The sequence below is a fragment of the Molossus molossus genome, unplaced genomic scaffold (genome assembly GCF_014108415.1).
Source record: "Molossus molossus isolate mMolMol1 unplaced genomic scaffold, mMolMol1.p scaffold_m16_p_10, whole genome shotgun sequence".
Lineage (NCBI taxonomy): Eukaryota > Metazoa > Chordata > Mammalia > Chiroptera > Molossidae > Molossus > Molossus molossus.
The window spans coordinates 1,472,554-1,495,254 of NW_023425345.1; the positions used below are offsets into that span (position 1 = coordinate 1,472,554).

Here is a 22,701-nt window from a genome sequence, read left to right on the forward strand (position 1 = left end):
GAGTGGGATCCCTTCTCTGCATATTCACGCCTCCCTTCTCTGCATATTCACGCCTCGTGAAGGGAAGAGGGTAGTAAGTCTAACTTCTGGAAATGTAACATTGTGGTCAAGACAAAAGATATAAATTTGCAATTCATATGTAGACAAAAAGCTTGGTTCCTTAATATGCAAAGAACTCTCACATGGCTGGTTTTGTGTGATTTGCAACTTGTGATTTTTCACATTTTATTTATTTATTTTTTTGGTACGTGCCCCTAGCAGGAACCGAACCTGGGATTCTCTGGTCCGTAGGCCGACGCTCCAACCGCTGAGCCAAACTGGCCAGGGCCACATTTCTTTCTTTTTTTTTTTTTTTTAATCCTCACCCGAGGACATTCTTCCATTTTTTGTTCAGATAGCATGGGAGGGAGGGAGATGGAAACAGAGAGAGAAACATCGACCTGAAAGGGACATATCGAGTAGCTGCCACCCGCACGACCCAACCAGGGCGAGGGACAAACTGAGGTACGTGCCCTTAGCGGGAACCAAACCTGGGTCTCTCCGGACCGCAGGCCGACACTCTAACCGCTGAGCCAAACTGGCCAGGGCTCACATTTCATTTTTTACGCACATGACCCTAAATGCCTGCAAAGTAGACATTGGCACATCCCCAAGTGACATTTAGCTTTTTGGTGTCTGACTTCCACGGCACTGCAGCCGCACTGGCCTGCCCTCCGTTTCGGTGTTTTCATTCTGTTAGGCTTGGAGTGGGACTCGCCCTCGTCGTCATGTGGCCGCCTCCACATTGGAGTCTCAGCTCCAGGTCCTCAGAGAGGGCCCCTACGCACCCTAGCCACAAACACAGTTCCGTATGTTGTGTCCCTCATGGCACAGCACACTTCAGCCCTGGAAAAGAACGTGTTCCTTAGCTCCTATGCCCACTGTGTGTCCCTTCCACTGGGCTGTGAGCTCCTCCAGGGAGAAATCCTTTTTTTTTGCATTTATCTTCAGATAGAGCAGGAGGGAGAGAGGGAGGAAGAGAGAGAGAGAAACATTGATGTGAGAGAGACACATCGAGTGGTTGCCACCCACAGGACCCCAAACGGGACCGGGGACAAACTGCAACCGAGGTACGTGCCCTTAGCGGGAACCGTACCCCGGCCTCTCTGGTCCACGGGCTGACGCTCTAACCACTGAGCCAAACCAGGACCAAGAAATTCTTTTTAAGATAAGGAACCTAGTCCTTGCTGGTTTGGCATAGCAGTTAGAGCGTCGGCCCTCAGACTGGAGAGACCCGGGTTCAGTTCCCGCTAAGGGCCTGTACCTCGGTTGCAGTTTGTCCCTGACCCCGGTTGCGGTCATGTGGGTGGCAGCCAGTTGATGTGTCTCTCACATCGATGTTTCTCTCTCTCTTCCTCCCTCTCTATCTGAAGATAAATGCAAAAATGTCCTAAGGTGAGGATTAAAAAAAATAATAAGATAAGGAACCTAGCTGGGCTGGTGATCCGTTTGTCATTGTCAATAAGAGAGAAAGAAAAGCTAGGTTTGTTATTATCCATAAGAGAGAAAAGAAAAACTAAGTCCGACACTCTCCTGACTAACATGGAGGAAGGGTGAGATTTGTACCTTCTGATATCCATTTAAACATTGTTACTGTTACAACCTATAAGCATAAAAGGCCTTTTGAGATGGAGGCTACCTGCTGTTAGTTAGGGAGACACTGTCTCAAGGCCTAACCCATTCTGTCAGCACTGGCTGACAAGGTGCAGTCTTGAGTAAATTTAAGGATTGCACAATGAAAAGGAGAGAACAAAAGAATTTTAACAAATAGAACAGGAGGCCCGACATACTGCTGCTGTGTTCTCATTCACTGCTGTTTTCCGTTGCCCAGAGCAGTTCCCAGCCCTTAGTGGGTGATCCGTAAATGCCAGGCCAGCGTTCTTCCTACAAAATGGCATTGTTCTTACTCATCCTGCTCTGTCTGTTTAAAAGCCTTAACTAGAGTTTACCATTTAAATGTTTACAAAAGTAGAACACTGTGTTTCCTGCCACTTTTTAAATAACAGCTTTATTGACATATAATTCACATATCATAAAATTCACCCTTTGAAGTATACAGTTCAGTGGTGTTTGGTATATTCACAAGGTTGTGCCCCCTTCACCACTAATTCCAGAACATTTCATCACCTCCAGAAGAAACCCCTACCCACTCACAGTCACTCCCCATTCTCTCCTGCCCCTGCTCCAGCCCCTGGCAACCACTGGTCTGCTTTCTGTCTAAGGATTTGTGTATGCTAGACATTTTGTTGTTGTTGTTAATCCTCACCCAAGGATATTTTACCATTGATTTTTTACATAGAATGGAAGGAAGGGAGGGAAGGAGAGAGAGAGACAGAGAGAAACATCGATTGGTTGCCTCCCGAATGACCCCTGACTGGGGCTGGGGATTGAAGCTGTAACCTAGGCACGTGCCCTTGACCAGGAATCGAACCCAAAACCTTTTGATCCACGGGCCAATGCTCTAACTGCTGAGCCAAACAGGTCAGGGCTATTCTGGACATTTTACATAAGGGGACTCAGACAGTATGTGGTCTTTTGTGACTGGATTCTTGTGCTTTGCATAATTTTTTAAAGGATTATCTACATTGTAGCATTTCAGTATTTATTCTTTATAGCCTAATAACGTTCCATTGCATGAATGTACTACATTTTGTCTACCCATTTTTTAATAAAGTTAAAATAACAAAATTTTTTTAAGTAAAGACTTAGTAGAGTTCCTATCCAGGATTGTTTTTAGGTCAGTGAGAAAACAGGGCCCTGGGCGGTTTGGCTCAGCAGTCAGAGCTTTGGCCCGAGGACCGAAGGGTCTTCGGTTCAATTCTCTGTCAAGGGCACATACTTGGGTTGCAGGTTAGATCCCCTCCCCAGGTTGGGGTCATGCGGGAAGCAACCAATCAGTGTGTCTCTCTCACATCCATGTTTCTCTCTCTCTCTCCCCTCCCTTCCACTCTATCTAAAAATCAATAAAAAAATATCCTTGGGTGAGAGTTAACAAAACAAAAAAATGGGCCCGGCCAGTGTGGCTCAGTGGATTGAGCATCGTCCCATGGACTGAGAGGTCCTGGTTCAATTCCCAGTCAGGGCACATGCCTGGGTTTCAGATTCATTCCCCAGTATGGGACGTACAAGAGGCAGCCAATTGATATTTCTCTCTCACATCAATGTTTCTATCTCTCTCTAAAAAATCAATAAAAACATATTTTAAAAAAACAGGCAGATTTCTTGACAACTGAAAATTTAGGTTTCTATTATTGATATAAATCGGTGTTAGAATTTCCAAATGTTAACATATGTTAGGTGTATAGTCCACATGTGTACTAGGTATCTCAGAATAGTTTACTTTAAAATACCAGATCATAAGGTAGAATTTCGAATGACATTAATTAGGAAGACCAACATTTTTTTTCTATAAAGCAACTGAATAAAAAATACACTTCTATTTTTTTTTCCTTTATTGATTTTAGAGAGAGAGGAAGGGTGAGGGAGAGAGAGATAGAAACATCAATGAGAGAGAACATTGATTGGCTGCTTCCTGCATGCCCCCCACTGGGGATCGGGCCCACAACCTGGGCATGTTCCCTGACCAGGAGTTGAACTGGTGACCTCTTGGTGCATGGGTTGATGCTCAACCATTGAGCCGCACTGACCAGACTACACTTCTATTTTAATGTACCTTTATTTTATTTAAAAATTTTTTTTCTCTATATTGATTTTAGAAAGAGCGGAAGGGAGAGGGAAAGAGAGGGATAGAAACATCGATGAGAGAGAACATTGATTGGCCGCCTCCTGCATGCCCCCCACTGGGGATCGGGCCCACAACCTGGGCATGTGCCCTGACCAGGAGTCAAACTGGTGACCTCTTGGTGCATGGGTTGATGCTCAACCACTGAGCCACACTGGCCGGGCTGTTTTAATGTACAGTGATACCTCGGTTCTCGAACGCCTTGACTTTCGACCAAATCGGTATTCGACCAGGAGATTCGAGAAACTTTTGTCTTGGAATCCGAACAAATATTTGGAACTCGAACTTCCGAGATGAGCCGAGTTGAGCCGAATGGCGTTCATTCGGCCCAGCGCGCCTTGCTCGCATCATCAGTGTGAGTGCAGAGAGAGAGTCACGCTTTGTGGAGAGAGTCACGCTTTACACTGAATTTAACCCTTAGACATACTGTACACTTTTATTTCTTGTTGAGACTTATGTTTTTCTACATATTATATACAAATTAGGCCAGTAAATAGGCATTTTCTGGGGCTTGGAACGAATTAATCCAGTTTCCATTATTTCCTATTGGGTTTCATTGCTTCAGTTCTCGAACAATTTGGTTCTCGACCGTCCTCCTGGAATGAATTATGTTCGAGAACCGAGGTATCACTGTTACTTTTAAATCGAAATTCTTATACTGATAAAATAGAATGTGGAGCTAAAAAGAAAGAGGAGCATTGACAAAATTAGAGAAGACATGTAGTACTCAGCAAGTTGAATATATTACATATTCAAAAACGAGTTTGATGAGTTTATTTTCTGCATTAATATCAATATTTTTAACTTGCAGGTGGACCAGAGCAAGGACCAAGTGTGGAAGGTCTTAACATACCAACCAAAGCTGCTTTAGGTAATGTGCATAAGAATATTCTGATTTAGAGAGTAAGATTTATTAACAAAAGAAATTAATCCTATCCTTGCATTCTGCTTAGAATTTATAGAGTATTTGACACCATAACTGTAGTCTTTTTTTTTTCATGACTGTAGTCTCTTTTTTATTTTTTTTTTTTTATTTTATTTTATTTTTTTTTTTATCCTCACCCGAGGACATTTTTCCATTTTTTGCACAGATAGAGTGGGAGGGAGAGAGAGGAAGAGAGAGAGAGAGAGGGAAACATCGATGTGAAAGGGACACATCGAGTGGCTGCCACCCGCACGACCAACCAGGGCCAGGGACAAACTGCAACCGAGGTACATGCCCTTAGCGGGAACCGAACCCGGGTCTCTCCGGACCGCAGGCGGATGCTCTAACCGCTGAGCCAAACCGGCCAGGGCTATTATTTTTTTTTTTATTGTCCTCACCCGAGGACATTTTTCCATTTTTTGTTCAGGTAGAGTAGGAGGGGGAGAGAGGAACAGAAGGAGAGAGAAACATCGACGTGAAGGGACACATCGAGTGGCTGCCACCCGCACGACTGACCAGAGCCGGGGACAAACTGCAACCGAGGTACATGCCCTTAGCGGGAACCGAACCCGGGTCTCTCAGGACCGCAGGCCAATGCTCTAACCGCTGAGCCAAACCAGCCAGGGCTGTAGTCTCTTAATGGGATTTTATTAAGCCCACATGTGGTTCTGTGTTAGCGGCTCCATGGCTGCAGCAGCGGCTGTGGACCTGGCCAAGGTGGCTGTTGGTGTTCTTGATTGGCAAGTTCACGTTGGCCTGGTTGATGTTCCAGCGTCAGCAAAGGTCAGAGCAGCCACAACATTCCTGTTTACTCGGAGTCTCTTAGTATCTTCTCCTCTTTCTGATTTTATAATAGGTGAACTTAACGTTTAACTTTTCATCATCAGAATTATCTGAAATTGCTGCGTATTACACCTCATTAATTGGAAAGCAACTGCTTTAGTGAAAAATAAACTGTTAGAAATGTTCCAGATCTTTTCATCGTGTAATTTTTTTATCCTTACCTGAGGACATTTTTGCATTTATCTTCAGATAGAGAGGGAGGGAGAGAAGGAGGAAGAGAGAGAGAGAAATATCTAAGTGAGAGATACGAGTGGTTGCCACCCACATGACCCCAACCGGGGCCAGGGACAAACTGCAACCAAGGTACGTGCCCTTAGCGGGAACCAAACCCAGGACTCTCTGGTCCGCGGGCTGACGCTCTAAACACTGAGCCAAACTGGCCAAGGCACATCATGTATTTTTTTAAATATGTTTTTGTTGGTTTTTTTTTTAGAGAGAGAGATAGAAACATCGATGTGTGAGAGAAACATCGATCGGCCGCCTCCTGCACACCTCCTACTGATGATCGAGCTCGTAACCCGGGCATGTGCCCTGACCGGGAATCAAACCAGAACCTCTCAGTCCATGGGACGAAGCTCAGTCCCCTGAGCCACCCCGGCTGGGCTCATAGAGTATTAATAGATTTGTAGGAGATTGAGAGTAGGTTATATGATGACTACAACACAACCCTAAAAGAAGTGGTGGGAAGAAAAATGTTCGTAGATCTCATTTTCTACTTGAAATGGAATGATGTTATTCTCTCATGAGGGCTAAAATTTTTTTTTAATCCTCATCCAAGGACATTTTTTCCCCATTTTTGTTCAGATAGAGTAGGAGGGAGAGAGAGAAAGAGAAAGAGAAACATTGATGTGAAAGGGACACATCAAGTGGCTGTCTCCCGCATGACCCCAACCAGGGCCAGGGACAAACCACAACCCAGGTACATGCCCCTAACCAGAATCGAACCCGCAACTCATCGGTCCACAGGCCGACACTCCAACTGCTGAGCCAAACTGGCCAGGGGTTAGGGCTAAACATTTTAATCATCTGTTATTTATAGTTTTATGCTCTTTTCATTCTCCGCTTTGTAAGAAAAAATAAAAATTTTATTCTTACTGGGTCTCTTACACATGATCCTAAAAACAGAATATATAATCTATGATTAAACTTTATCCAGAAAATAATTTTTTAGACACTTTCTTTAAAAGCGTTATATATTTTTGTACAATTTAGAAAGTACTGCTATTAAAATAATAGAATGATGTCCAGCCGGTGTGGCTCAGTGGTCAAGTGTCGACCCATGCACCAAGAGGGCCAAATCCCCAGTGGGGTCATGCAGGAGGCGGTCAGCCGATGTTCTCTGTCATCGATGTTTCTCTCTCTCTCTCCCTCTCTCTCTCTCTAAAATCAATAAAGAAAAAAATTTTTTTTAATACTAGCGTGCTTTATATTTCTTATTGATTCATATGATAAAATCCGTGTGTAAGTGAAGGTGGAAAAACATATCATTGACTGCTTTAGTTGTATACATAATGCCTGGCTAACGTAGTATTTTAAAAGAATTTGAACGTTTTTGAAGCGCAGAGGTTAACGGGAGAGTGCTCTAGTACACGGGGGACGTGCTCTAGTACACGTGGACGTGCTCTAGTACACGGGGGACGTGTCCCTGAAGAAAGCGGCAGACGGGCCCGCTCAGGCTCTTCGCTGCTCTTCAGTGTGGGGCCCGGAAAGTCGGTTTTCCGAGTGTGGGTGCCACGTGGAAATACTGAGGGCTCCCTTTGGTGAAGCTGTGTTCTAGATGCCCTCATAACAGTGTGGGGCAGAAATAGGCTCACAGTTGTGAGTACGCGGAACTGAGTTTATTAGTGTATATTTATGAATTACTGTATTTTCCATACGAACAACTGTAACCCTATTTTGCCCCACCCTGTCCTCGTCTTCTGGATGACAGCTAATGTGGGAAATGTTGTAGTCTCTTAAACAGTAATTTACAATACCTTAGAACTTTTTTAAAAGAACTCACTAAAAATAAAAAAGTATGTATTTCTATTGGTCTCACTTTCTGCTTTTTATTTTTTGACAGAGGTTTCCTCTATCATAAAAAAGAAACCAAATCAAGCTAAAAGAGGAGTGAGTATGATGTATAAAATATTTGGTAGTTCTGTTCTAAAATGGCTGATGCACTCAAAGCCACCCTGTCATTTTACTTTTATTTATTTTGAGCCATGTTATGTAGAATAAATGTGGCCTGGATAAAGACTCTACGAGGTGAACATTTACCAAGTGAAGATTTTCTTTAATGGGTGTTTAACATTTCTTCTGTCAATGATGAAATTCTAAAAGCAGCCTAGCGGAGGCCCCCTGAGAGTTTCCGTCATGGCTGCATTTTTATAGCAACACCGGCTCTGGAGACCTGGAGGGCTGTCTGTCGAGCTTTCAGAGCCGTGACTCCTGTGCGAGCCCCTGCAGGCGGCAGGTGGAACCCACTCTCCCTGGCTGGCTGTGTGGTCCTGCCCAGGTCGCCTAGCGTGCCTGAGCTGCAGCTCCTCCGTGAGCGGGAGAACAGTGAAGCCCACCTCGAGCCATGGGGCCCAGGAGAGCAGGTGTCACCTGCTTGTCACAGTGCCTGCCACAAATGTTAGCTATTGTCACAAAAGTTGTCAACATTTTGGGAGAATATAATCTTATATATCTTCTAGCTTGGGGCCAAAAAAGGAAGTTTGGGAGCCCAGAAACTGACAAATACGTGCTTTAATGAAATTGAAAAACAAGCCCAAGCTGTAGATAAGATGAAGGAACAGGAAGACCTCACCAGGACGGCGCCTAAGGAAGAGTCGATGTAAGTTTAAGTCGGTTATAGTGACATCATTTTAGTGAATGAAACTGTTAACTTCCAGGTTTACTTTGCTAATGCCATTTATTTCTATGTGTATGTGAGGAGGGTAAGGCAAGTTTAGTTTTATGAAAACGCATGTCACAGTGATGCGTAGGCTGGAAGGGAGGGAGGCCATGGCGAGGGAGAGCAGTGGCGATTCCCAGTTGAAGTGAGGGCAGGACAGGGTGGTGTCAAGGGAAAGGGGAAGACAGGTGTGTCAGGTGGCATTTACCCATGGATGATGCTCAACACCGTTACTCACTAGGGAAATGCACAGTGAGACACCACTCCACTCACTAGGATGACTACAGTCGAGAAGACAGACAATAACAAGTGTTAGCGAGAATGAAGAGAAATTGGCACCCTTATGCATTGCTGGTGGCAATGCAGAAAGTTAAACATAAAAGTACTGTATGACCCAGCAGTTTTACTCCGAAGAGTAAAACTTCCACACAAACGTGTACATGAGTGTTCATAGCAACATTAACCCCACAGCCAAAAAGTAGAAGCAACCCAGATGCCCACCAGCTGATGAGTCGGTCAAGAAAATGGTGTATCCATACAGTGGGATATCTTTCAGCCTTAAAAAAGAACAGAGCACTGACACAAGCTACCACATGGATAAGCCTCGAGAAGTCTGCACTAAGCAGCCAGGCACAAAGAAGCATGCCGTGCGATTCCACATGTAAGAAATGTCCAGACAGGCAAATCCACAGAGACGGGAGGCAGGCTAGTGCTGCCCAAGGCCAGGGCGGGGGTAAGGGAGAAGGGACTTATTGCTCATGGGCACGGGGTTTGTTTTGGAGGTGATGAAAATGTTCTGGAACAATGGGGGTGGGTGGCACAACTTTGTGAATATACTAAACACCACACCACCGAATTACACACTTTAAAGGAATGAATTTTATGGTATGTGAATTATATCTCATTAATGAGAAAACTGTTTATAATGTGAAGCCCCACGGAACCTGGTGGCTGAATTTTGAATGTATGATGGAAGGCTGTGGGTATGTGGTCTCCGGAGGTTTGAACCTGGACCAAGGAGGTCTGAGTCCCACTCCGCCCAGAGGAGAGGGAGAAGGAAAGGTCAAGAGAAGGAAGAGGAGAGGGTAGGCCACAGGGGGGCGGCCTGCGCTGGAGGATGCGGACTGACAAGTGGGGCACAGTGAAGTCCGCGGGTGGTTTGCGTGCGCCCAGAGGAGCGCGTGCTGCCGCAGCCTGTCTGCGCGCCTGAGTTGGGCAGTGCTGTCCAGCCTGGACACAGTCGGGAAGAGACCGGAAACCAGGATGCTAGTCAGGACCAGTGTCACGTAAACATTTAAGACCCTTGAGAGCTTTTCCTTTGTGTTGAAAGCAGCAGAGAAACATGGGCATCTGGGCCGTGTGCGTGAGTGACTGCGAGGTCATGAGAACCGTGAGCACAGCACGGAGGAAGGCAGCTCGAAGCCCTGTTCCTGTGTGTGTGTTTTAGTTACATGGCATCTCTCATTTCCACGTGTAGTTCTGTTTCAGCTGGAGTGATGGCAGACTGCATGATGAAGACAATAATGATATTTATTTTCTGAGGTTGTTTTGAGGATTAACTTAATTTCTGCCCATTAAAGTATATTAAACAGTGCCTGGCACACAGTAAGGCTCAGTCATTCTGATTTCTTACTCTTCATGTTAACAGTGTGCTAATTGGAACTTATACCCAGATAACTTGAAATTGAGTTATTTCTCCCTGTCATTTAACTCATAGAACATAGGGGGCAGTAGTAAACTGCATTTAGGTTAAATGTGGTTTGAAAAGATTTATGTAAAATTTTAGTTGTCTCAACTTCACTTTAATTTCTCTGACTGAGCTAGGTTTCTGACCCTGGGAAAAGGGGAGGGTAAATCTGAGTGTTTAGATGGCATCTCGTGGCGTTTGGGAGGGGGCTCTGTCCGGGTGGCTCGCACATGGTTCTCCCAGAGACCGTGTGCAGTCCTATGCCTGATGAGAGCAGAAGGCCACTGCTCCCTCCTGAAGCTAAGGAGGGTGGAGACTGTGATGAATATTGGGAGCAACACCAGCCTTGACCTGTAGCTTTCATTAGGACTGTTTAATATGCTATGAAAGCAAAGATGCAGGGCATGGCGTATTTGTGAATTTGATTTGGGAACCCAGGAGTTCTGACAGCTTCCTTGGCCCCGTTCAGAACAGCCGCACCGCCCTGCTTGAGGCACCGTCCTGCCTCAGACCCATCGCTGCTCCGTCTCACCTGCCCGGTCTCACCTGCCCGGAGCTTGCCAGCGATGAGCCGTGCGTGTGTTGTCCTTAACACGTGGCAGTTATTCTTCTGCAGTTAATGGAGTGATTAACGTTATTAAAGTAAATAAAGTTATTTCAGTTCCATTCCCATCCACTCATCCTCTGTGGAAGAATCTGTTACCACAGCTATATCTATTCATGATTTTAAACAGATCTATTGTTTCCTCCCAAAAATTATACTTGAAAGAGTATTTTTTTCTGAGTAATAAAATGGGTATATTGTCACAGCCTGTTCTGTAGGACTAATAAATAGTAAAGAAGGCAAACTGCTGGGTTAAAACAAAACAAAGAGCCCTGGCCAGTTTGGCTCAGCGGTTAGAGCGTCGGCCTGCGGTCCGGAGAGACCCGGGTTCGGTTCCCGCTAAGGGCACGTACCTCGGTTGCAGTTTGTCCCCGGCCCTGGTTGGTCGTGCGGGTGGCAGCCACTCGATGTGTCCCTTCACGTCGATGTTTCTCTCTCTCTCTCCCTTCCTCTCTCTCCCTCCCACTCTATCTGTACAAAAAATGGAAAAATATCTTTGGGTGAGGATAAAAAAAAACAAAAACAAAACAAAACAAAGAAACCCTGCTTGACTCGTTAGGGAAGGAGACAGTAAAAGCAAGATTACTTTTTCTTAGTGAGAAACTGTTCCGTCCCTGTCACTGCGCAGAAGGGCATGTGTATCCGGAGGGACTTTGTGCAGCACCTTGCTGTGAGGAGTGCATGACATTTGACCCAATTTTATGAAATGGGTGGTAGCTGGGAGATCCCCCTATGGTAGACACATCACCTTTCAGGGCCCTGAAGTTGTGTCGCTCTCTTACTGATATGATAAAATACCCTTGTTATTGCTAATATGGGCATAATTTTCTTTATGAAAAATTAAGTATTTCTAGCATTTTTAGAAATGTGAGAGTAAGGGCCAGTCTATATACATCTTTTTGCCCCATTTGGTGCATTATTTGTAACAGATAATTGATTGATAGATGCTCAGTTTCTGACTGACAGGTGGCGCAGAAAAGGCTATTGGCAGAGGGGTGATTATTCCGTTTTAAACGGTTTCCGAAGCCTGATTACACAACAAGAACTTATGGGAGCCGTTCTTGTAAATGAAGCATATTTTGCGATTAGTAACCCTTCTTAATTTATCAATTTGTAAAGTCAAGTTATATATATATTTTTATTTTAAACCAAAGGAAACCAGTGAGACTAATCTCGTGCTTCTGACATATCGTGCAGAAGTGTAATAAAATATCAGTCCAAGTAAGAAATTCTGCTTTTTACCATCCTATGTAGAAGTAATCTTGGTATACATTGTTATGTATAGTAGGTAGTATAAATTATTATTCTATGATAATAGGTAGTATAAACTAGGACAGTGATATAGGTTCAGCAGCAACCAAAAATGGTTATAAATTTATTTAAATTGTCTTGAACATGTACTCAAAAAAGACTTTTTAAAAATGCCAGCTTGCCTTCATAATTGTTAATCATGGAGCAAAGCACAAAACTAAATGTATACGTGATGTTTAAATGTGCTCAGTATTTTAATATGACACAGGATTGAAGCTGAATTAAGGAGTATTGGTTTTCTGGCAGTGTATCATCCTTGCGATTAGCCTATAAGGATCTGGAAATTCAAATGAAGAAAGATGAAAAGATGAACTTGAGTGGGAAAAAGAAGGTGGAGTCCGAGAGACTTGGCATGGGATTTGGAAACTGCAGAAGGTACGTGAGACTCTGCTTTCTCGCTTTCAGAATTTAAACCAGTTTGCTAATCCTGAATGGATTTTCCTGTTATTTTCAACATTAGCAGTATTTTCTCATTGTTCCTTTCTTTCTTCGATTGTTTTGCTTTGCACTAGTTTTGAACACAGCATGAGAACTTCCAGGTTTGATTCTTAAAAAATAGGAAATAGGTCTCGCTTGTCATTCAGTGGATACACAAGCAGACCTGATGTCTGTGACTGTATTTGGTGTAATTGGTTACAGTCCTCACTGAGGTCCAGTATTTTTCTTTTTTTTTTGGTACGTGCCCCTAGTGGGAACCGAACCTGGGAGTCTCTCGTCCGCGCTGCTAAGCCAAACTGGCCAGGGCCAGTATTTTTCATTTTGTTAATCCTCACCTGACGATATTTTTTCCATTGATTTTTAGAGAGAGTGGAAGAGAGAGGGTGGGGGGATGGAGAGAAACATTAATGTGAGAGAGACACATCAGTTAGTGCCTCCTGGGCGAGCCCCAACTGGGGCCAGGGAATTGAACCTGCAACCAGGTGCGTGCCCTTGACAGGGAATTGAAGGTGTGACCCTTCAGTGTGAGGGCCAGCGCTCTAACCACTGAACCACAGTGTTTTTCAATGCTTATAACAAAACAAAAATTTTATTGTTCATTTTTTTAACCTCACCAATTTAATTTTTGTTGAGAGTATAGATAAAAACATTCATTGGTGAACTCGTGTCTTTATAAACTAGTGTAATTTTTTTCCATTTAATTTTGTTTCTCAAGTGGTATTTCACATTCAGCAACTTCAGATATGCAGACTATTGAACAGGAAACACCAATCACAGCGAAACCAAGAAAAAAGTGCAGCGAGGACAGTGGTGACTCGTACTTTACTTCCAGCTCAAGGTAATGTGTTCAAAATCCTCCTTGAAGTGTTGTTTTGAAAACCACTGGTTAGTATGAACTTACTAGTTTATTTATATTAGAAGCAAATACTAATCAGTGTACTTACCTGTTTTTAAAAGCTTTGGCTGAGTCAAGGGTGTCCTTTGAAAACAGTTGGGGAAAATTTGTAAGTAGGCAACATTTATTAGTATTAAAATGTTTGATAATAAGGTAGGAAAGTTGTGTTCATCTATAATGGGGAATTGGAGAAATGTGTAAACTCCCAAAGGTACATATTAAGTTGTAGTCTTATTCCCAGAGTTGGAACATTTCACAGCTGAGCCTTTAGCTGACCTTCTTGTTTCACACTGTCAGCTCAGGAGTGTCCAACCGGCAGGGCAGACAGAGTATTAAGTAAATTCTGTGTGTGTGTATTTATTAATAAAAAATGCTGTTGCATGTCTGGCCAGTGTGGCTCAGTAGTTGAGTGTTGACTCATGCACCAAGAGGTCGCTGGTTCAACTCCCAGCCAGGACACATGCCCAGTGGGCCCGATCCCCAGTGGGGGGCATGTAGGAGGCTGCCAATCGATATTCTCTCTCATCCATGTTTCTATCTCTCTCTCCCTTTCACTTCCTCTCTCTCAAATCAGTAAAGGGAAAAAAGAAAAAAAAAAATGCAGTTGCACTCTGTAAGGGCTTCCAGGATACAGCCTCTCCCTGTCCCTGAGCGCTCACCATCTGATCTGACAAGTTGCCTAACTCCGGTGTGAAGCTGACCGTGGAGAGTGCCCTGGGTCAGGTGCCAGCAGCCTGCAGGGACAGGGAGAACGGGTTTGAACGTGAATCATCTCACTTGTGAGGTTCCTCCAACAACCTGACCAGCACAGGGAGAGTCCTGCTAAAAAGGCACCGAGTATTCTTGGGGTGTAACTGGAGAAGGCACCAGCTGAGAAGCCAGGGGCTGAGAGTGTGGCCCAGGAACCAGGCAGCCTGGACCGAATCCTGACGCTGCCACTCAGTGCCCGTCTGACCTCGGCCGAGTTACTTAGCCTCTCTGTGCTGCACCTGGATCTGTCAGTCAGGGTCCCCGCAGCGCCCGCCCCACGGGGTAGCGTGAGGGTCACATGCGTTCATACAATAGAGCATTTGGAATGCAGCTTATCTCATAATGTTATTTTACTTGCTGTGATTCTATAGAAACTCAATTCAAGAGGTGTGTGACTCAGTCTCAGTGTTTCATTACTATTGTTAGACATTTAATAAACCACATTGACAGCCACCTTCCTGGTAGCAGTTTGGGGGAATCGAGTGTTTGCCCGTCGGTAGCGGGCGGTGCTGGCGAGGAGGTGCCCGTCATGCCATCTCAAAGGCAGTGGAGTTCTGTGGCGGTACCGGCCTGAGGCATTTTTGTATATGTAACACGTTGTATTTCATAATTCTCCTATCGAAGTTCCTGGAGAGTACTGTCCTTTAAAAATTCTCTTAGCACAGCTTCAAGTTATTTCAAGTCCAGATATTTTACAAAAAAAAAATGTTGCTAGTTCAGTGGTGTCCCCGATCAGTATTTCTTCTTTTTCGGTACGTGCTTCTAGTGCGAACCAAACCCGGGACTCTCTGGTCTGCAGGCCAACGCTCCAACCGCTGAGCCAAACTGGCCAGGGCCCCGATCACTATTTCAGAGACCTGGATGGTTCCATACTTGCCTGCTGTGAGTAACCTGTAAAACACACCAGGCTTCAGTTTACTTAGAGGTACCGCCCAAGCCATGCCCCCTAAAAGTACTTTAGTATGTTTCCTGCTGGGTACAGGGAAATGTGGCACTTGGCTTGGCAGCTGCCTGCAGGTCAGATGTGTCAGGTGCGCATGTGGTGAGGGAGGGAGTGGGGCGCAGAGGGCCCTGGGCATCAGGCTCTCCGGTCTTCTCTGGGCTTCTCCGCACCTCTGGGTCGGTTCCCGCACCTCTGGGTCGGTTCACTGCTCACTAGCAACTCCCACAGGTGAGAGTTCAGGGAAGTACAGAAAATCAGTTTCAAGTTAAATCAGTTCTACGGCCCTGAGAAACTTCTGGGAGCATCGCCTGCTCCAGGCCGCTGACAGGCTCCTGTGGGCTTCACCTGCCTTGTCGGGGGCATCGGGGGTCCTATGGGCTTCTCCAAAGCTAGGGCAGAAGCGTTAGTCCTAGAGGCCTTCGTTGCTATGAAACAATTATTTATGGTTTGAAACCTGGGAGCAGATGGTGTTTTTATACTGACCACACTTGCTGGATTCCTGCCAGACAGACCTTGGTGAGCTGTTTGTCGTGAGGGACATACCCCCCTTCTCTAGTCCTGGGTGGTGACCACTGCGAGGAGAGCAAGGGCACTAGCAGTCCTTGGCAAGGGAGGTCACGGCGCGTGGACTTTCAGAAAGCAAGCGTATTAGTTCCCTGAAGAGCTCTCGTTGCTTCCAAATTATTCATTAGCCCATTAGAACTTGAATATTATGAATTATGAAAGAGTGCTGTTTCTATTAAAAATAAGATCAACCATGTCTTTGTTTTTTGTTTTTTACCGAGTTCCATTATTTCCAGGACATAGACAATGTAATGATATATTGAGTACAAAAGGATGAAACTAGAACAGTTTGCTTAGCCTTATGAGGTCAGTGTGGCCTTCAGAGGGACGGACAGTGTCCATACTGTAACTCAGACATGATACCAGGGTGCTCTTACCGAGGGGCGTGCAGGACTGTGTTCAGGGTTGGAGACAGCGGGAGGGCAAAATCAGAGTAAAAAGCATTGAGAACTAGGATCTGGAAACCAAAACATGAGAAAGTCAATAATGATGTGAAGACGGGGTTTGGAGGCTGCCGTTTCTGAGGAAAGACAAGTGCGCCATGGCCATTAGTCAGGTCGCCTGTCCTCCCCAGGCACTGGAGGCCTGGCCAGGCACCGGCTGTCCCCCAGCGAGTTGCTGCGTGCCTCTTGCATCCTGTGAATGCACAGAGCCCCCCAAGACAGGAAGCCACCTCCCACCCCGCCCAGCCCCGCCAGCCCGCAGAAGACTACCTAATGGCTCTTCTGACTCAGGATCCCAGCAGAGTGGCTTTCTCCTGTTTTTGAGTAATTCAGTCATTTTCTTAAAATCTGATGCCCCTGTGTTCTAGCACTCTGGTTAATGTGAATGAATATTTCCTTACAGTGACATTAAATGTGCAAAACCCTAAGTACCAGCTCCTCAGAGTTGTGAAGGGCCTGGAAGTTCCAACCACACCCTACCCAGTGCCTCCCCCACCTTGCAGCACCCTGGGGGACTGTGCAGCACCCTGCCCCTCCGTCCTTGCCCGCGGACACACCTGCCGGTTCCGAGCTCAACGCAGCCAGCCCGCGAGGGCTGGGACTACGGCTCCTGCCCCGAATCCTCACCTGACAGGCAGCCCTCCCAGGTGCTCATGAAGTCTTTGTAAGACTCCTCCTTGGATTGGTCTCAGTTCTTTCCCTTATAAATAGGTTCCTCAAATATTTGAAGATAACTCTCCAGGCCAACATGCATCCCACATCTTTCTCTGACGTGACATCAGGTCACTCCCTTGTCGGTCTCTTCTCTGAAGAGGGATGGTTGCCTGTTCCTCCAAGCGGAGCCCGCGGCTCAGAGCTGCCCCAGACCCGCAGAGACAGAGCCTGGTCAGCTTCCAGCTGGAGTCCAGGCCGCTTTGAACACTGATGTTTCCTGCTGCGGAGGAAGCTAGTGTGGTGGCGTTGGTTCCTAATGGCCCTCATGCCGGAGAAGGAGAAACCACATTTGGAAATTCTGCTTTCTCTCTCATCCACGTAAATTCACACTCTGCTTCAAACAGCAGATTTATCCCTTCTCTCTCTTACTTCTGTTTCCTGCCAGGAAAAAGAGTCTATTTGCTCTTAGCCCCCCACCCCCCAATCTTAGCTCATTAGGGCCCCTGCCTATTAGTTCTATATTCATCTCTGATTATAGGCCCCTCCCTGCCCAGGCTCTGTCTTGAGCGACTCCTTGTGCTGGTGGAGCCCGTGCTCACCTTGCTCCCTCCTGCTGAGAGCCGGGGACACTTGGGAGCCCCTGCGTTCTCTTCCATCACCCTCCCTTTGCCAGGACCTAGCCTTGGACTCTGCCTCTCTCTTCTGAGCTTCTGGAATTCCAGCTTCCTAAGGAGTGCGTATCTGGCTGTGCTTTTCCATCCTGTGCTGTCAGGGACTCTGAGATGCGCGGTCACTTCTATGAAGGCCTGGCTCGCCCACCTCACCTGTCAGTCGCTGTCCTGATCCAGCAAACCCTGCTGCTCGTGGTCAGAGGTTTTCCTCTCACCACACAGGACCGAGAGCTGACTGCTGTGAGTTTGGTCTCTGGGCAATGCCCTGCTTGGTGATGCTCAACTAATGAAAGTGTAAACGGACCCAGGAGCCAGCATCTCCTCTGAGATGCTCACAGATCAAGTTCACGTCAGCTTCAGACTGGAGGAGCATCTGCCTTACCGTCCACGATTCGGAGTGGGTCTGACTCCAGCAGGAAGAGACTAATTAACGTCATTACATTAATGGTAGTTATTGTTAGGACTGGAGTCTTTTTTTTAAATTGCGTATTCATTCTCTTTTTTCTTTTATTTATTTTTTATTGATTTTAGAGAGAGAGGAAGGGAAAGGGAGAGAAATAGAAACATCAACAAGAGAGAATATCCATTGGCCGCCTCCTGCACGCCCCCCCATTGGGGATCGGGTCCCCAACCTGGGCATGTGCCCTGACCAGGAATCCAACCAGCGACCTCTTGGTGCAGGGCCGATGCTCAGCCACTGAGCCACACCGGCCGGGCTAGGACAAGTCTACTGTGGCTGACATGGCAGGGATTGCTGACAAGGAGTTCTCAGACGCAGTCGGTTCTCCAGGACCAGCGGCGTCATTTGTGATACCTAACTTGGCAGAATTAGACCCAATGAAATGAAATATGTAACCTGTCGAGGGTAATACTTAAAGATGTCATGTGCTGTCCAGATAGGCTAGGCTGTGTTGCAGTGACCTCCCCCCAGATCTTAACACAACCATGGTTTATTCTGGTTCACTAAGGTCAGCTGAGGGTACAGGTGATTGTCCAGATTACCTGGCCTTCAGGTGGCACCTTGATCATCCAGATGAATAGAGGTTTCACCTGCCTGAGACTGCAACACCTGGAAAACATGCGCTCTCCCATTCAACTGGGAGAGTGGAGCGCTGTCAACTCCTTGGAGATGACTTGCCTGGTGTCTGCTCCTGCTTCACTGGTCAGATCACATGGCTGCTTCCAACTTCAAGGGAGCCCGGAAGCACAGTCCCCAGCAGTAAGGTCCTCCAAGGTCACTGTTCTGCTCTTTTTCACACAGGTACTTTGACGAGCCGCTGGAGTTAAGGAGCAGTTCTTTTTCTAGCTGGGATGACAGTTCAGATTCCTATTGGAAAAAGAAGAGCATCAAAGAGACTGACACAGTTCTGAAAACCACAGGCTATTCAGACAGGTATGAAGAACAGAGCAGTGGGATTGTAATAGTGGATCCATGCGTCTCTAAGAAAAGTCTCCAGGACTATGATTTTGTTCTACTATTTTTTTTTATCCTCACCCGAGGACATTTTTCTATTTTTTGTTCAGATAGAGTGGGAGGGAGAGGAAGAGAGAGAGAGAGAAACATCGACGTGAAAGGGACACATCGAGTGGTTGCCACCCGCACGACTAACCAGGGCCGGGGACAAACTGCAACCGAGGTTCGTGTCCTTAGCAGGAACCGAACCCGGGTCTCTCTGGACCGCAGACTAATGCTCTGACCGCTGAGCCAAACTGTCCAGGGCTTGTTCTACTATTTTAAGAATTTTCTTGGTATTCTGGCCAGTTTTCTGACCTTACCTTTCCCAGAATGTGGCATAAGTGGAATTTTGTAGTAACTGGCCTGTTTAGATTGGTTTATTGACTTTTCTTAGTGCTTTGAAACTCATTCATATTGTTGTGTTCAGTTCTCTTTATTATTGAGTCTGTTTATCCATTCACCTGTTGAAGAACTGTCTCCAGTTTGGGGGATTATGAATGAAGGACTGTTTAATTTATTTTCCAAACAGGGAACGTTGATAGTGCAAAGTGACACTACCAGTATGTTGGGACAACAAGTATAACCAGGGATTGTCCTGCATATTTGGAACTGAAGCTCATCCTCCTCATTCTGTGTCTTATATAACAGGAGGTGGTATCTTACATCCATTACAGTGGTTCAGTGTTTACTGGCAGATCTGTGGGACAGAGAGTGAAATAACAGGTCTATTTTGTTGTTGTTGTTAATCCTCACTGGAGGACGTTTTTCCACTGAGTTTTAGAGAGCGGAAGGGAGTGAGAGAGAGAGAGAAAGAGAAACATTGATGTGGTTGCCTCCCACATGACCCCTACTGGGGCCAGGGACGAACCTGCAACCCAGGTATGTGCCCTTGACTGGGAATTGAAGCCAAGGCCCTTCAGTCCACATGCCAACACTCTAACCGCTGAGCCATACTGGCTAGGGCAACAGGCCTATTTTATTTTATTATTATTATTCTTTATCCTCACCTGAGAACATTTTTGCATAGAGCGAAAGAGAGAGAGAGAGAGGAAGAGAGAGGAAGAGAGAGAGAGAAACATCAATGTGAGAGAGAGACATCGAGTGGTTGCTACCCCAACCAGGGCCAGGGACAAACCAGCAAAGGAACATGCGCTTAGTGGGAACTGAACCCAGGACTCTCTGGACTGTGGGCCAACGCTCTAACTACTGAGCAAAACCGGCCAGGGCAATAGGCCTATTTTAAATGGAAAATTCCTGCAAATGTTTTGTGATTTGAATGTGTATTGATTTTTTTTTTTTTTGCTAGAATTTTTAGGCATTTTAAAAGTTGCCTGAGATCCTTTTACAAAATTATTGCTGTTGGCTTTTTAAGAAAGTAAAATGGCCCTGGCCGGTTTGGCTCAGCGGTTAGAGCGTTGGCCTGCGGTCTGAAGAGACCCGGGTTCGGTTCCCACTAGGGACGTGTGCCTCAGTTGCAGTTTGTCCCTGGCCCTGGTTGGGTTGTGTGGGTGGCGACCACTCGATATGTCCCTTTCACATTAATGTTTCTCTCTCTCTCTCTCTCTCTCTCTCCCTCCCACACTATCTGAACAAAATATAAAAAAAAAAAAAAAAAAGAAAGTAAAATGGCAGGTGTATACATTATAAATAAGAAACACATTTGCCTCACCTCAAATTAGTTTAACCTATTTGCTGGGTTTTTTGTTTGTTTTTGGTTTTTGTGCTGAGAACACAATATCTACTCTGTAGCAAATTTCAAGTATACACTACAGTATTATTAACTATAGTCACTACGCTGTACATTAGATCCTCAGGACTTATTCATCTTATAAATGAAAATGTGTACCTTTGACCAACATCTCATTTCCTCACCCCCATCTCCTCCCCACCATTCTACTCTGTTTCTGTGAGTCTGACATATTAAAAAGAATTTGGATTCCACTTATAAATTAGATCATACAGTATTTGTCTTTTCTGTCTGGCTTATGTCACTTAACATGACATCCTCCAGATTCATCCATGTTGTCATAAATGGCAAGGTGTCCTATTTCATGGCAAAATAATATCCAATTGTATATACATGTAACATTTTCTTCATTCATTCACCCATTGACAGGCACTTAGGTTGTTCCTTGCCTTGGCTATTGTGAATAGTGCTTCAGTGAACATGGAATTGCAGCCATCTCTTCAAGATACTTTGTCTGTTTTAAAAATACACCCAGAAGTGGGATTACTAGATCGTATGATATTTCTATTATTTTTTTGAGGGACCTTCATACTGTTTTCCATAGTGGCTGCACTAAATTATGTTCCCACCAACAGTGTGTAGTGGTTTCCTTTCCTCTCGTCCTTACCAACTTCTCTTGTGTCTTTTTGATGAGAGCCACTCTACCAGGTGTGAGGCGGCACCTCCTTTTGGTTTTGCTTTGCACTTCCCAGGTGATCGGTGACGTCGAGCATCCTTTCGTGTACCTACTGGCTATAAACGTTCCTGTTAGAACTGCTTTTGCTATAGCCCATAAGTTTTGGTGTGTTGTGTTTCCATTTTCATTTGTTTCAAGATATTTTTATATTTTTTCTTTAACAGGAATGTGTTCATTTCCACTTTTTGTGAATTTTCCAGTTTTCCTCCTGTTGTCAATTTCTACTTCTATACCATTGTGGTTGAAAAGATACTTAATATAATTTCAGTCTTTTTAAATTTGTTAAGCCCTCACATACAATTTGAATTTGTTTTGTGACCTAACACGTGATTTGTCCTGAAGGTTCTTGTGTGTGCCTCAGAATGCATGTTCTGCTGTCAGTGGGAGGTCCTGAACGTGTCTGTTGGTCCATTTGGTCTGACATATGGTTCAAGTGCAATTTTCCCTACTGATTTTCTGACTGGGTGATGTGTTCATTGTTGAAAGTGGGTTATTGAAGTCTATTATCGTTGCAGTACTGTCTGTTTCTCCCTTCAGATCTGTTAATATTTGCTTAACATACTTAGATGCTCCAATGTTGGTGCATAGATACTTATAATTGTTTTATCCTCTTGATGAATTGACCCCTTTATCATTATATGATGACCTTTGTTTCCTGTCACAGTGTTTGGCTTAGAGTCTGTTTTGTCTGATATAAATATGGCTGTCCCTGCTCTCGTTTGGTTTCCACTTACATGGAATAACTTTTCCATCTCTTAACGTTCAGCCTATATGTGTCCTTGAAACTGAAGTGAACCTCACCCAGCCAGTGTGGCTCAGTGGTTGAGCATAGACCCACGCACCAAGAGGTGGCCGGTTTGATTCCCAGTCAGGGCATATGCCCAGGTTGTGGGCCTGATCCCCAGTGGGGGACGTGTAGGAGGTGGCCAGTCGTTCTCTCTCATCGATGTTTCTATCTCTCTCCCTCTCCTTTCCTCTCTCTCTAAAAATCAATAAAGAAAAAAAGAAACTGAGCCCTGGCCCATTTGGCTCAGCAGTTAGAGCGTTGACCTGCGGTCCAGAGAGACCCGGGTTCGGTTCCCGCTAAGGGCGCGTACCTCGGTTGCAGTTTGTCCCCGGCCCTGGTTGGGTCATGCGGGTGGCAGCCACTTGATGTGTCCTTTTCACGTCGATGTTTCTCCCTCTCTCTCCCTCTTTCTCCCTCCCACTCTATCTGAACAAAAAATGGAAAAATGTCCTCGGGTGAGGATAAAAAAAAAAAGAAAAAAAACTGAAATGAATCTCACATAAGCGGCCTGTAGTTGTGTCTTGTGGGTTTTTTTTTTTAATTCATTCAGTCACTCTACCTTTTTTAATTTTTTTTTTTAATCCTCACCCGAGGACATTTTTGCATTTATCTTCAGATAGAGCAGAAGGGAGAGAGGGAGGAAGAGAG

The 22,701-nt window shown here is 45.3% G+C and overlaps 1 protein-coding gene across 2 annotated transcripts in view; it reads left to right on the top strand.

Moving 5' to 3' along the window:
* ARFGAP3 (ADP ribosylation factor GTPase activating protein 3) overlaps window positions 1–22,701 on the top strand; it is a 57,500-nt gene that overhangs the window by 22,310 nt on the left and 12,489 nt on the right. For both annotated transcript variants that reach the window (XM_036252844.1, XM_036252843.1), the window contains exons 7-12: window positions 4,593–4,652; window positions 7,612–7,658; window positions 8,228–8,367; window positions 12,276–12,404; window positions 13,183–13,305; window positions 18,649–18,780. In XM_036252844.1, the coding sequence (XP_036108737.1) occupies window positions 4,593–4,652; window positions 7,612–7,658; window positions 8,228–8,367; window positions 12,276–12,404; window positions 13,183–13,305; window positions 18,649–18,780 (631 nt within the window). The remainder of the gene's footprint in view (window positions 1–4,592; window positions 4,653–7,611; window positions 7,659–8,227; window positions 8,368–12,275; window positions 12,405–13,182; window positions 13,306–18,648; window positions 18,781–22,701) is intronic.